Consider the following 15,635-nt stretch of genomic DNA (forward strand, 5'->3'; position numbering starts at 1 on the left):
GAAATTATGCCCTTTTATAGTTTTTATTATTTATTAATAGTTTAAATCGGGAAAGTTTTGGGGGATTCAATGGGTAAAAAGTCCAAAATTTAAATCCCAATACGGGTTTTTTAAACCTTAAAAAAAAAAAAGGGAATTTTAATGCTATAAAACTTAAAAAAAAACCCCCCCAAAAACAATTAAGGGAATTTTTAACCCAAGACTGTTTTTCTGGAAAACCCTCCTTTTTTTTTTGCAATTTGGTTGAAAAAAATCCCCTATTTCTGATATAACAACTTTGAAAAAGGGTCGTTTTGACCCCCGGACCCCACCAGGGTTAAAGGGCTCCCGGGGTTTTTTTTAACCCCCTAGTGGTGATTTTTTTTTATAAACCCTGGGGGACATCGGGGGGCGTCCACAAAACCCCTGGGGGAAGCTGCTGTGGGGCCCGGGGGGGGGTGCTGGGGGGTGGACCCCTTTCCGGGGGGTTTTCCACGGCCTTCGTTTTGGGCCCCCGCCGCGGAAAAGATGTTGGCAGGGGTCGACCCCCCGGGCGGCCCCCGCCGGGGGCCACGTCCCCCGTCTCAGGGACGCCGGGTCTTCTGCTCAATCACAAAAGGAACATTTGGTCACTTTTTGTCAATGTTTTTGTCACTTTGGCACATTTATTTCAACATTTGAGGCTTTTTTCCCCCTCAATTACGCTGCTTTTTTGCAACGTTTTTGACGATTATGTCAACAATTTCTTCAAAAGAAATTTACATTTTTGTCCCCACTCCACAATTTATTTACGACACTAAAATTAAAACTAATTAGAAATTCCAAAATATTATGACCTTGGCACCTGCCAGTAGTTACAATCTAATTTAATTTTATTTTATTCATAGTATCAATTCATGACAAGAGTTATCTCGAGACCCTTTACAGATAGAGCAGGTCTAGACCACACTCCAGAATTTACAATCTAATCTGAACATCGGCCACCGTCCTTCATGAACCCATTTAAATCCCCAGAAGAAGAATAAATCAACGTACAGTCACCGTCTAACTAACCTGAATCAATCAGCGCCTCATCAACACATCAAAGACAAGGGGGTAACCTTGGGTTTGACATTGGGGGGGTTGAGAGCTACAACATGTGACATGTCTGTTTGGATTTCTTTCTTTAACCCTTGTGTTAAAAATCAACTCTTTTGTTGGCGCTTTTTATCGATGTTTTTAAGATTTTCTTACCTTTTTGTCCCTTTTCTCAACGTTTGTCACTTTTTTTGACGTTTTCAACACTACGTAACACTAACTTATTAACTTTAGTTTTACAGTTATTTTGGGAATTTTTGGTCAATAAACCTAATTTATGGGAAATTATCCCTAATGTTGGAGTTAGAAAAGCAGAAATTAGGAATTATTGAGACTAAAATTAAAGGAATGGATGTTGATGATAATCACAGACTGGAATATGTCAACTTTTACTCAATACTATTTCAACAACACTTCACTTTGTTTTACAATGCTATAAAATAGAATAAGACCCAAAATTAATGAAAGTAGAGATTTGTACTTGGCAAAGAGCGTTGGAATCAATCATGTTATTTTGGGGAATTAAAAAGAACATTGATATAGGACAACATGAGGACAACATGAAGACAACATGAGGACAACATGAAAACAACATGAGGACAACATGAGGACAACATGAAGACAACATGAGGGCAACATGGGGACAACATGAAGACAACATGGGGACAACATGAGGACAACATGAGGACAACATGGGACAACATGAGGACAAACATGAAGACAACATGGGGACAACATGAGGACAACATGAGGACAACATGGGACAACATGAGGACAACATGAGGACATGAGGTCAACATGAGGACAACATGCGACACATGGGACAACATGAGGACAACATAGGACAACATGAGGACAACATGAGGCAATATGAGGGCAACATGAGGACAACATGAAGACAACATATGGCAACATGAAGACAACATGAGGGCAACATGAGGGCAACATGAGGGCAACATGAGGGCAACATGAAGACAACATGAGGACAACATGAGGACAACATGAGGCAACATGAGGACAACATGAGGGCAACATGAGGACAACATGAAGACACATGAGGACAACATGATGGATAACATGAAGACAACATGAGACACATGAAGACAACATGGGCAACATGAGGACAACATGAAGACAACATGGGGACAACATGATGACAACAGGAGGACAACATGAGGACAACATGGGGAACAACTGAGGACAACATGAGGCAACATGAGGACAACATGAAGACAACATGAGGACAACTGAGGGCAACATGAGGACAACATGAAGACAACATGGGGACACATGAGGACAACATGAAGACAACATGGGGACAACATGAGGACAAATGAGGACAACATGAGGGCAACATGAGGACAACATAAGACAACATGGGACAACATGAGGACAACATGAAGACAACATGGGGACAACATGAGGACACATGAGGACAACATAGGGCAACATGAGACAACATGAAGACAGCATGGGGACAACAGAGGGCAACATGAGTGCAACATGAGGACAACATGAGGCAACATGAGGACAACATGAAGACAACATGAGGCAACATGAAGACAACATGAGGACAACATGAGGACAACATGGGGACAACATGAGGACAACATGAGGACAACATGAGGACAACATGAAGACAACATGGGGACAACATGAGGACAACATGAGGACAACATGGGGACAACATGAGGACAACATGAGGCCCATGAGGACAACATGAATACAACATGGGACAACATAGGACAACGGAGACCACATGAGGACAACATGAGGACAACATGGGAACCACATGAGGACAACATAGGACAACATGAGGGCAACATGAGGACAACATGAAGACAACATGAGGACAACATGAGGCAACATGAGGACAACATGAGGACAACATGAGGGCAACATGAGGACAACTAAGGGCAACATGGGACAACATGATACAACATGGGGACAACATGACGACAACATGAGGACAACATGAGGACAACATGAGGTCAAGTTGACAGTAAAGCCTGTAGATAAACCCCTGTTGTGTTGGTAATGTCGGTGCAGAGACGTCTAACTTCTCCAGATTGGATGCGCCTGTGTAGGGTCACCATGGGACCTGGTCTAGATGTGATCTATTGTGATGTATGTGGCTCGAAGGCACAGGGCAGGACGTGCACACCATAAATATCACTGTGCACATAAGAAGTCCAGTTCAGGTGTTACATCACGCTGCTCCAGAGCGGTGAAATAACAAATGACCAGATGTCCTACAGCGTATGTTTGATGTCTCACAGGGACATGGATTCTCTCCGGGTTCCCACTCTGAGACGTTTGTGATGTTTTGTGAATATCTGATGACGGCACGCTTGCAAAAAAGATGCACATCTTGATAAGAAACTCAAAAAATCAGACAAAGTCCACCCAGAGCGGCACATTGAACAATAACCTTTTTTTAATCCTTTCTAGCTTGGTTTTGAGACACAGATGTGGTGATAATAATGGTCCAAAATTATGTAAAATTGCCTTTTTTTTAATTGAAAAACAGCCCCTTTTCTTGAGGGATTTACCCCCAAATTGAACCCCTTTTGCAAAATAAGCGAATATAGTCTTCCACCAACCCATGCAAATCTCTGTGCAATCGATGATTTGGGATAAAAACCCGAATTAGCCTTGTTGGGTCATGATTTATGAGTCTCAACTGTCTCATAAATGATGAGAGATGAACCCAAAACAATTAATGCCATTTCTTCTTTAACTGTCTTAGTCCACTTGACTCCTAAAAACAAGCCGACAAAACAAGACAAGTCAAGAGAGAACATAGAACCTTCAAAATAAAACAGGAAATGGAGAATTTCAATCACTTGACACAGGGACAGACACCAATCTGAACAATAATACGACGTTATATAAGCCGGGATGAGTTGGCTTCATGCAGATATGCGTTGCAGCTCAGTGGAACCTGTTCCTGAAGGGACCAGCATCCTGAAGGGACCAGCATCCATTAATTAATCCCCATGAGGATGATTGTCTATTCTACCGCAAGCTCTGCAGCCATTAACCCAAATGGTTCCCACTCCCCTGAGCTCATCACTCCCATCCCACAACAATGAAGTCGTTCCATTCAGCAATTAATAATCTGGAAACCACACGGAATCAGCTCTGGGGATTCTCTGATTACCCACGTGTGTTGTGTGTGTGAGTGTGTGTGTGTGTGTGTGGGTGTGTGTGCGAGTGTGTGTGTTGTGTGTGTGTCTGTGGTGAGTGTGTGTGTGGGTGTGTGTGTGTGTGTGTGTGTGTGGTGTGTGTGTGTGTGTGTCTGTATGTGTGTGTGTGTGGGTCTGTGTGTTTGTGTGTGTTGTGTGTGTGTGTGTGTGTGTGTGTGGTGTTGGGGTCTGTGTGTGTGTGTGTGTGGGGGGGGGGGTCTGTGTGTGTGTGTGTTTGTGTGTTGGGGTCTGTGTGTGTGTGTGTGTGTGTGGTCTGTGTGTGTGTATGTGTGTGTGTGTGTGTGTGTTGGGGTCTGTGTGGTGTGTGTGTGTGTGTGTGTTGGGGTCTGTGTGTGTGTGTGTGTGTGTGGTGTGTGTGTGGTGTGGTGTGTGTGTGTGTGTGTGTGTAGTGTGTGTTAGGGTCTGTGTGTGTGTGTGTGTGTGTCCTGTGTGTGTTGTTGGGGTCTGTGTGTGTGTTGGGTCTGTGGTTTTTGTGTTTGGGTCTGTGTGTGGAAATGTGTGGTTTTTGGATTTGGGTGTTGGGCTGTGTGTGTGTGTGGGGTGTGTTGGTGTGTTAAGGGCGGTGGTGTGTGTTTTGGGGGCTGGGTGTGTGTTGGGGTGTGTGGGGGTGTTGTGTGTGTGTTGGGGTCCCGTGTGTGTTTGGGGGCCTTTTTTGTGTGTGTGGGGGTGTTTGTTGTGTGGTGGTTTTGGGGGCGTTTGTGTGTTTTGGGGTCTGTTTTGTGTGTGTTTTTGGGCTGTGTGGGTGTTGGGGTTCCCGTGTGTGTGTTTTGGGGTCTTGTTGTGTGGGTTTGGGGGCTGTTGTGGTGTGTGTGTGTGTTGGGGTTCTGTGTGTGTGTGTGTTGGGTGTGTGTGTTTTGGGGGCCCGTTTGTGGTGTTGGGGTCCCCCCCCCCCCCTTTTGGTTTTTGGTTGGGGTCTGTGTTGTGTGTTGGGGGCTGTGTGGTGGGTTTTTTTTGTTTGGGGTCTGTGGTGAGTGTGTGTTTTGTATGTGTGTGTTGGGGTCCGGGGTGTGTGTTGGGGGGGCCCCCCCCCCCGTGTGTGTGGGGTTTTGTGTTAGGGGGTTTTGTGTGTGTTGGTGTGTTTTGGGGTTCGGTTTTGGTTGTTTGTGTGTTTGGGGTCTGTGTGTTGTGTGTTGGGGTTTTGTTGTGTGTTGTTGGGGTCTGGTGTGTGTTTTGGGGGCTGTGTGTGTGTGTTTGTGTTTGGGGTCTGTTTTTGTTTGTGGGGTGTGTGTGGGGGTTGTTGGGGGTTGGGGCGTGTGTGGGGTCCCGTGTGTGGGGTTGGGGTCCCGTGTGTGTGTGTTGGGGGCTGTGGTTTTGTGTTGGGGTCTGTTTTTGTTCGGGGTGGTGTTGGGGGGCTTGTGTGATTTGGTGTGTGTGTTGTGTGTGTTTGGGTCTGTGTTGGGGTTTTGTTGGGGTTGGGGGTTGTTTAAGGTCTGTGTTTTGTGTGTTGGGGGCTGTTGGTGTGTGGGTGTGTGGGGTGTGTTTGTGTGTGTTTTGTTTGGGTTTTTTTTTGTGTTTTTTGGGTCTGTGTGTGTGTTGGGGGGCTGGGTGTGTGTGTTGGGGGGCGTTTTGTGTTTTTTGGGGTCTTGTTGTGTCTTTGGGGTGTTTGGGGGGCCCCTTTTGTGAGTGTGTGTGTGTGTAAGTGTTGTTTTGGGTCCTTTTTTGGTGTGTGTTTGGGTGTGTGGGGTTAATTTTCTGGTTTTGTTGGGGGGCCTGTGTGGGGGGTTGTGTGTGTGGGGGGTGGGGGTGTTGGGGTCTGTGTGTGTGTTTTGGGGGCTGGGGTGTGGGGGTGTGGTTTTTTGGGGGGCCCGTGTGTGTGTGTGTTTTGGGTCTGTGTTGTGTTGGGGGCTGTGTTGTTTTTGTTGGGGGCGTGTTTGTGTGTGTGTGTGTTTGGGTCTGGGGGTGTGGTTTTTTGGGTGTGTTTGGTTGGGGTCTGTGTTTGTGTTGGGGTCTGTGTGTTGGGTTGGGGGCTGGGGGTTGTTGTGGTGTGGGGTGTGTTGGGGTGTGTGTTTTTGGGCTGTGGGGTGTGTTTTTTTGGGGTCTGTGTGTGTGTGGTTTGGGGGCCCTTTTTTTTGTTGGGTTTTTGGTGTGTGTGTTGGGGGGCTGTGTGGGTGTGTTGGGGTCCCGTGTGTGGTTTGGGGGGCTGTGGGTGGTGTTTTGGGTTTTGTGGGGGGTGTGTGTTGGGGCTGTGTGTATTTTTTTTGGGGGGCTGTGTGTGGGGTGTTTGGGGGCTGTGGGTGTTTTTGTCTTTTGTTTTTGGGTTTGGGTTTTGTTTGTTTGGTTGGGGTCTGTGTTGTGTGCTTTTGGGGTCTGGTGTGTTTTCTTTTGGGGTGTGTGTGGGGTGTGTGTGTGTGTTGTGTGTTGGGTTTGTTGGGTCCCTTTTGGTGTGGGGTTTTGGGGGCTGTGTTGTGGGGTGTGTGTATTTGTGTGTTGTGTTTGGTTTTGGGGTTCCCCGTGGTTTTGTGTTGGGGGGTTGTGGGGTTTTGGGTTTTGGGGTTGTGTGGGTTTTGTGGGGGGGTGTCTGGGGGGTGTTGGGGTTTTGGGGGCTGTTTTTTTGGGGTGGGGGGTCTGTGTGTGTGTGGGGGTTTTTGTGTGTTTGGGGTTGTTGTTTTTGTGTTGGGGGCTGTGGGGGTGTGGGGGGTTTTTGTGTGTGGGTTTTGGGTGGGTGGGTTTTGTTTTGTGTGTGTGGGTGTGTGTGTGTTGGGGTCTGTTGTGGTGTTGGGGGGTCCCCGTGGGTGTGTGGTTTGGGGGCCTTTTTGGTGTGTTGTGTGTTTTGTGTGGTGTTTTTGTGTGTGTGGTTGTGTGGGGGTTTTGTTTTTTTTCTGTGGGGTTTTGTGTTGGGTCTGTGTTTGTGTTGGGGTCTGTGTGTTGTTTTTGGGGGGTTCGTGTGTTGTGTGGGGTGTGTGTGTGTGTTGTGTTGGGGTTTGTGTGTGTGTGTTGGGGTCCCGTGGGTGGTGTGTTGGGGTCTGTGTTTTGTGTTTGGGGGGTTTTTGTGTGTTTGGGGCTGTGTTTTGTGTGTGTGGTGTGTTGGGGGTTTTGTGTGTGTTGGGGTCTGTGTGGGGTGTTGGGGCCCGTTGGTGTGTTGGGGTTTTTTTTTGGTGTTTGTGTGTGGTTTGGGGGTTTTGTGTGTGTGGGTTGGGGGGTTTTTGTGTGGGGTTTTTGGGGGCCCGTGGGGTGTGTGTTTGGGGGTCCCGTGTGGGGTGTTTTTTTGGGGTCTGTTTGTGTGGGGGGGGTGTGGTGTTGGGGTCTGTGTGTGTGGGTTGGGGTCCCGTTTTTTGGTTTTTTGGGTCTGTGTGTGGTTTTTTGGGGGGTTTGTTTGTGGGGTGTTGGGGGCTTTTGTGTTGGGTTGGGGGCCGTTTGTGTGGGGTTTTGGGGGCTTTTGTGTGTGTGTTGGGGTCTGTGTGTGGGTGTTGGGGTCTGTGGGTGTGTGTGTTGGGGTCTGTGTGTGTTGGTTTGGGGGCTGTGTGTGTGTGTTGGGGGCGGTGTGTGTGGTGGGGGTTTGGGGTCTGGTTTGTGTTTGGGGTTTTGTTTTTTGGGGCTGTTTGGGTTTGGGGCCGGGGGTTGGGGCTTTGGGGGTTTTTGGGTTTTGGGGGTTTTTTGGGGGTCCCGGGGGGTTGGGTTTGGGGGATTTTTTTTTGGGGTCGGTGTGTTGTGGTTTTCGGGGGTTTTGTTTTTTGGGCCGGAAATTTTCCCAAAATTTGCTAAAATTTCATTTTAACAAAGGGCCCAAACCCCCCCAAAATTAAAACTCTTTTAAAAGCCCCCAACCAAATTTGGATTTTCAACTTCCCCACGGGAAAACAACCTTTAAAAGGGCAAGGGGGTTTTTAAAATTTTTTTTCTGGGCAGTTTTTTTGGGCATGGTGGACCTGTATTTCTCAATTTTCATTTTCATTTTTTTAAAAAACCCCTTTTGGGTTTATTTTCATTTTAAAAACTTTGAACCCCTTTGTTTTCCCCTGTTTCAGGTGCCTTCCCATTAAAGGACTAATTTGGCATTTGGGTTTTTGGGGTTTAAATTTCTTTCCCCCGTGGGTCAGTGTGTTCCCCCTGTGTTCAGTGGGTTTTTCAGTGTTTTCAGGTTTAACCAGTGCGTGTATCAGGTGTTCAGTGTGTTCAGGGTATCAGGGTTTTGGGCCCGGGTAACCCGGGTGACCCCGATTGGCCAATGGTTTCCCCGTGGGCGTGGTTTTTAATTTTAAAAACCCCCCGTGGCAAAAAGGGGGGGTGACCCCTGGTCCGTGGGTTTCCCCCTTTTTTATTGAAAAGGGAAAAGTGTTGCCCCTTTGTTCCTGTTCCCCGGTAACAAAAGGGGTAAAAAAAAAATTTGGGCCCCCGGGTTTCAGGTGGACAAAAACCCAAAACCAAAAAAAAAAAATAAAAAAGGGAATTAGCCGGGGGTTCCCCCCGGGGGGAGGTTTAAAATAATTTAACCTTTTTCCCCCCCCCGTGGGGGCCCCAAAGGAGGGGAGGAGGCCCCGGAGCCACCTCCCCCCCCCCCGCAACCTTTTTTAAAGGCCCCGGAAAAAAGGGGGAAAACCCGGCCGTTTCTCCCGTCCGGAAGGCCAAAACGGGGACTTCCTGGGGCCCCCTTTAATTTACCCCCAAATCCCCCCCCCCCCCCCAAAAAAAATTTAACCCCCCTGGGAAAAAAAGTTTAAAAGGAATTTTTTACTTTTTTTGCGGAAAAAGGGGCTGGAAAAAAATTTTTTTAAAAACCAAAACGGAAATTTTTGAAAGAGCTTTTGTAAAAAAAAAAAAAAAAAAATCCTGGCCTTTTTAATTTAAAAAAGGGGTTTTTAAAAGGGACTCATCCCCGCCCTTAAGACCCCCCCCCCCCCCCCCCCACCCCCTGAACCAAACTTAAATTTTTAAAAACTCCTAAAGATTAATTTTTTTAAATTTTTTTCACCTTTTATCTTATAAGGGGAAAATTTCTTTTTTTTTTTTAAAAAAAACAAAAGTCCCCAATTTTGAGGTTTTTTTTCATTTAAAAGCACCAAAAAAAATTTACAAAAAATTTCAAACCTTTCCAAAATTAAAAAAATTTTTAAATTTATTTTAAAAACCAATTTTCTCCCTCCCCCCCCTCAACTCTTTCCCCCTTTGTTTAGTTTCCCTTCCTGTTTTTTAAACTCTAAAAAACCCCCCCGTAAAAATTTCCCCCGTATTTTAAAATTCCTCCATTTTTAAGGGCTCCTTTTTAAAAATTTTTTTTTATGGTCACAAAAGGGGTTCTTTTTAGGTTACCACCTTTGCTTTATTTTTTAAAATTTTCCCCAAAATTAAATTTAAAAAATTTTAAACCGTCAATACTTCCCCGGAAAATGGGGTTTTCTTGTACCCATTGGAAAAACCCCCGGCCTTTACCCCCCTTAACCCAAAATTTACAAAACCCTTTTTTTAAAAAAACCCTTTACAAACCTTTTTTTAAAAAAAATTTAAAACTTGACCCATTTTTTTCCAAAAACTAAACCTTTTTGTCATTGCTAACCTTTTTTTTCCTGGGTTTTCCCCCTTTTTAAAAATTTGTGTTTTTGTTCCCTTTATTGTTTTTGAAAACCTGTAACAAGGGAAAATTTCCCCCCCTTTATGAAAAACTACCCCTTTTTTTAACACCCTTTAGGGAAAATTAATTTTTATGAAAATCCTCACAGGGTTTATTTTTCTCAAACTCCCCCCCAATTTTGGTTTTTAATTAACCCTTAAAGGTAAAACCAAAACAACCAGTAGGAAAATTTGGCTCAAAAAAAGGTGGAAAAGGTTCAAGGCTGGGTTAGGAGAGGGAAAGGAAGGTACCCGACCCCTGCACCCTTAAGGGGGGTCCTTTACTGGTAATACTACATGTTTATGAAACAACTGTAATACTACACCTGTTTATGTAAACAACTGTAATACTACACCTGTTTATGTAAAACAACTGTAATACTACACCTGTTATGTAAAACTACTGTATCTACACCTTAGTGGTACAACTGTAATACTACACCTGTTTATGTAAAACAACTGTAATACTACACCTGTTTATGTAAAACAACTGTAATACTACACCTGTTTATGTAAAACAACTGTAATACTACACCTGTTTATGTAAAACAACTGTAATACTACACCTGTTTATGAAAACACTGTAATACCCTTTACAACCTGTTTAATGGTAAAACACTTAAGTCTACACCCTGTTTATGCAAAACTACTTTAACTTACACCGTTTATGGTAAAACACTTAACTACACCTTTATGGAAAACTACTTTAACTCTACACCCATTTATGCAAAACTACTTTATGTCTACACCCATTTAGGTAAAACTACTTTAACTCTACACCCATTTATGCAAAACTACTTTAACTCTACACCCGTTTATTTAGGTAAAACTACTTTAACTCTACACCCATTTATTTAGGTAAAACTACTTTAACTCTACACCCATTTATTTAGGTAAAACTACTTTAAGTCTACACCCATTTAGGTAAAACTACTTTAAGTCTACACTAAAAAAAGCGTGAAAAGCGTTGAACGAAGGGAGAAAAAAACGTAAGGAAGTTAGAGAGAGAGATGGAGAGGAGACACAGAGCAGCTGCATCGTCTATAGTGAGTCATCTCCGTCTAATGTCAGACTACATTGCAAAAATTAAAAAATATAACCATGCATTCACAACCTCGTGATTCAGAGAGAGTGAGCCCAAAACCTGCTCTATCTGTAACGTTTGTCAAGATTACTGTTATGAATTGATACGCTAGATAAAATTGCAAAACATTGGAAAGGACTCTTTCAATTTTACATTTCCATATCGATATATCGATCTATATTAAAATCAATTAATATAAATAAATAAGGTCTCTGTTGTGTGTTGCGGAGTGAAATGTAATCAATGACAAAACGATGCCATGTGGCAGAAAAAAAGTTTAAAAAGTATTACGGTTCCTGAGTGAAACCCCATTTTTCTGTCAAATTCAACAAAACCAAAGGATACTTCCTGCTTTTCTCTTCTATTTTATAAGTTTTATCAGCAATAAAACGACCTGTGTTCATTTTGTTCATTCAGATAAATATAAAAAGACAAATGGCTGCACATGGTGCAGTATTGATAAAGTAATTTGTGTTAAAGGTTGCAGGGGTCAGGGGGGGCGGTAGGTGAGGTGGCAAGGAGGGTCGGGGGTCAGGGGTCGGAGGATGACCTCCACAGTTATTCTTTTGTAAACAAAGATAAGCAAATGAGTCCTGAGGGACGCGACGACTAGGTCAATTCATCGCGTGCAGAGATGACTCCCACATGTGGGGCAGACCCCCAAATACGCACTGATGCCATCTCTGTAGAGTCTGTAGATTTTTTTTTAACCCTCATGTGGTCCTCGGGTCGAATTGAACAGTCTTCATGTTGTCAATGTTGTTTTTAATTCCCCAAAATAACACGATTGATTCCAACGCTCTTTGCCAAGTACAAATCTCTACTTTCATTAATTTTGGGTCTTATTCTATTTTATAGCATTGTAAAACAAAGGAAGTGTTGTTGAAATAGTGTTGAGTAAAAGTTGACATATTCCAGTCTGTGATTATCATCAACATCCATTCCTTTAATTTTAGTCTCAATAATTCCTAATTTCTGCTTTTCTAACTCCAACATTAGGTATAATTTCCTATAAATGAGGTTTATTGACCATAAATTCCCCAAATAACTGTGAAACTAAAGTTAATAAGTTAGTGTTACGTAGTGTTGAAAACGTTGAAAAAAGGTGTTGAAAATTGGGACAAAACATTAGAAAAAAGGTTAAAAATATCGATAAAAGTGTTGATTTTCAACACAAGGGTTAAAAAAGGGTTAGTTGCGACCCAAGTAAGTTTCTTAAACCTGCTCAGTTCTGGACCACAGTGCTGCGGGAACTGGAAGCCCACTCACTTAAATATAGAGTTGACCTTGACCTCTGATTATACCGTTCAAAACCACTTTTTTGTGGTTTTAGACACAATCCCCCACGTTGCCTTGCCTTGTGTCCTTAAGCAAATCCATTTCAAACCCAATCATGGCCTTTGGATGCATTTCCATCCACGCCAGAGGCTGAATACAGAATCTGGGGGTGAGCATGGGGGGGGGGGTCAAAGGTCAACCCTTATCATGTCCGTGTGATGGAATAACTCCGCAGCCGCCGCCGCTGCTGCTGCTGCTGCTGCTGCTCACCTGTCACCTTGCCGTGGAGCAGCTCATCATTTTTATTGAGTGTTTAATTTGTGGATCCAGGCTCTTCGCTGTTTGATGGGGGGCCGGCTGAAGGACAAGAACCAGATCCCCGTCATAAAGATGGTAATGATGATGATGTCACCGCGCCTTAAGGCAAGGAGAGGATACGGAGCTCATTCAAAGAGCTCTGCAGACCGATGTGGTCATTAAGAAGGGGACACTGCTTTGGGGGAACCAAACCTCAATGAGCCGGGCGATGTTTCACAGGAAGAGAAGAAGAAGAGCTACTGGGGATGGTTAATTGCTGAGTCATGATATCCTGCAGCATGTCCTGCATATAGGGTAATTTTATTATAGTTTCCAATGCGATTGGAGTAGTCTGCCGAACATATTTTCCTTAAAGATGCTTGTGAGAGACACAGTCCCTAAAGCCAGGACTAAACCCCACAGTAAAAGACTCAGTACTTCACTATATGCGAGATACCCTGCGAGTATCTTCCCCCCCAGTGCCACGTCAAGGTTATCTGTGGCCAGAATGTGGTCATTAGCAGCGAGATGGCCAACATCACCACGGCCGAGCGTTTAAAATACAACAGGAATCTGTAATTAGAACGGGGACCTGATAAGCCAGAGGCATTTGAATATGTACGTGTTCAACTCAAGGCCAAACAAAGACTAAATCCACAGCTAACCCAACACTTGACTCTCATAAACTGATAAATTCACACAAAACACGCCAATCAGCGACCTGCAGGCCTCTTTATGCCGCATTAATATTACAAACCGGGGGTTTATTAGTATTTTATCTTCCTGTATCCTCATAAAACAGACAGTAGTTGTATTACTTTGTAATGGGCACCCATACTATCTTCATGTGCAGCTGTTTTAATGTGATGGGGAACATTTGATTTTTCTTCCACCTGTAGATGATAGTAAGCTGTGTCATCCTGTGTTGGGATCACGGATTGTTTATGGATTGACTCTTGTGTATTATTTCTTCTTATGAGTGTTTTGCTGATGCATGCGTGGGTATAAAGGAGACTGGGAAGTGACGTAGGAAAAAAAACTCGACAGGAGTTCGAAGGGGAGGCGGTCGGGTTCGAGAGGGCTCTGGTTTTCGCAGGTCGTCTTGGACTCGTTATTTGGACTCTTTCTGGGCTCATTCAGTGAACAAGTAGTTTAATTCAAAATCAGTCTAGAACAAGCATTGAGATCAATCATTTCAGATACAGACACAACATCCACTGGCACTTTGTACTATGAATTCTTCAGGACAAGAACATTTCCATTTTATATTGTAAGTAAAAGAGGTGTCCTAATTCGACTCTTTCTACGATCTTGACCTTGACCGTCTCTCATTTGGACTTGGTCTGGACTTGGACTTGAACCTTTTTGGACTCAGTCCTGACTCTTTCTCAACTAGTTCTGGTCTTGGACTCAACGAACGTTGACTTGACTGCAGTCCTGGTCCCTGCTGACTAATTGCACTTTGGATCTGCACATCCTACATATTCTTTAAAAACATCTGCACTCGAGCCATTCAGCCTCTTTCTTAGGCAACAGTTATCTTGAATGCATCTAATTGTTTTTCTGTATTTGTTTATTCCATATAAATGTTTAACGTGTGTTTGTTCATGTATGCCCCTTTCCGGAAGGCAAACTCCACATAAGTGAACTTCTTGTGGCAATAAAACCTTTTCCGAATTCTGATTTCTGACATCAAGGGGATGCAGTGCATCAGGTCTGCAGCTGCAGGGAACGTCTTTACCTGTTATTGTCCTCAGGCGAGCCGGTACACCTGCTTTGACGCCCTCTGGGCGGAGGTGGGACGCTCTTTGTCACTTTGATTTCACCTTCGGCCTAAAAAAAAAAAAAGACATCAGAGAAACTTCAGCTTCCACTCTGGCTCTGGTGCATCAGAGGCCGTACGGTGATTAATGGCAGCAGCGTGGACTCTGCAGCATCAGCACCTGGGTGTCTTTATAGACACCATAAAGAAGTCCTTTCTTCAACCTCACAGCACAAAATGTCTGCTGCTCATTGGCCGGAGCAACACAATCACAGAACACAGCGTCAATGACATCTTTTATTATAGCGTTGTTTTGGGTAATATATCATCATGTGGTCCCTAATTCTGTATCTGAAGTCTCTTTTATATAGACCTTAGTGGTCCCCTAATCCTGTATCTGAAGTCTCTTTATATAGACCTTAGTGGTCCCTAATACTGTATCTAAAGTCTCTTTATATAGACCTTAGTGGTCCCCTAATACTGTATCTGAAGTCTCTTTTATATAGACCTTAGTGGTCCCCTAATACTGTATCTGAAGTCTCTTTTATATAGACCTTAGTGGTCTCTAATACTGTATCTGAAGTCTCTTTTATATAGACCTTAGTGGTCCCCTAATACTGTATCTGAAGTCTCTTTATATAGACCTTAGTGGTCCCCTAATACTGTATCTGAAGTCTCTTTATATAGACCTTAGTGGTCCCCTAATACTGTATCTGAAGTCTCTTTATATAGACCTTAGTGGTCCCCTAATACTGTATCTGAAGTCTCTTTATATAGACCTTAGTGGTCCCCTAATACTGTATCTGAAGTCTCTTTATATAGACCTTAGTGGTCCCCTAATACTGGATCTGAAGTCTCTTTGTATAGACCTTAGTGGTCCCTAATACTGTATCTGAAGTCTCTTTTATATAGACCTTAGTGGTCCCTAATACTGTATCTGAAGTCTCTTTATATAGACCTTAGTGGTCCCCTAATACTGTATCTGAAGTCTCTTTATATAGACCTTAGTGGTCCCCTAATCCTGTATCTGAAGTCTCTTTTATAGACCTTAGTGGTCCCTAATACTGTATCTGAAGTCTCTTTATATAGACCTTAGTGGTCCCCTAATACTGTATCTGAAGTCTCTTTATATAGACCTTAGTGGTCCCTAATACTCTATCTGAAGTCTCTTTTATATAGACCTTAGTGGTCCCCTAATACTGTATCTGAAGTCTCTTTATATAGACCTTAGTGGTCCCCTAATACTGTATCTGAAGTCTCTTTATATAGACCTTAGTGGTCCCTAATACTGTATCTGAAGTCTCTTTTTATAGACCTTAGTGGTCCCCTAATACTGTATCTGAAGTCTCTTTTATATAGACCTTAGTGGTCCCCTAATACTGTATCTGAAGTCTCTGACTTCACC

General features: G+C 43.7%; 1 protein-coding gene across 1 annotated transcript in view; it reads right to left on the reverse strand.

Annotated features, from left to right (window-relative positions):
- Nucleotides 1–344: 344 nt before the first annotated feature.
- Nucleotides 345–15,635, reverse strand: part of dnaaf11 (dynein axonemal assembly factor 11) — a 48,708-nt gene continuing 33,417 nt past the window's right edge. The window contains exons 11-12 of the mRNA XM_032532262.1: nt 14,210–14,301; nt 345–581 (exon numbers count right to left, since the gene is read on the reverse strand). Of these exons, the coding sequence (XP_032388153.1) occupies nt 365–581; nt 14,210–14,301 (309 nt within the window). The 3' untranslated portion in view covers nt 345–364. The remainder of the gene's footprint in view (nt 582–14,209; nt 14,302–15,635) is intronic.

This window comes from Etheostoma spectabile, chromosome 12 (genome assembly GCF_008692095.1).
Source record: "Etheostoma spectabile isolate EspeVRDwgs_2016 chromosome 12, UIUC_Espe_1.0, whole genome shotgun sequence".
Classification (NCBI taxonomy): domain Eukaryota; kingdom Metazoa; phylum Chordata; class Actinopteri; order Perciformes; family Percidae; genus Etheostoma; species Etheostoma spectabile.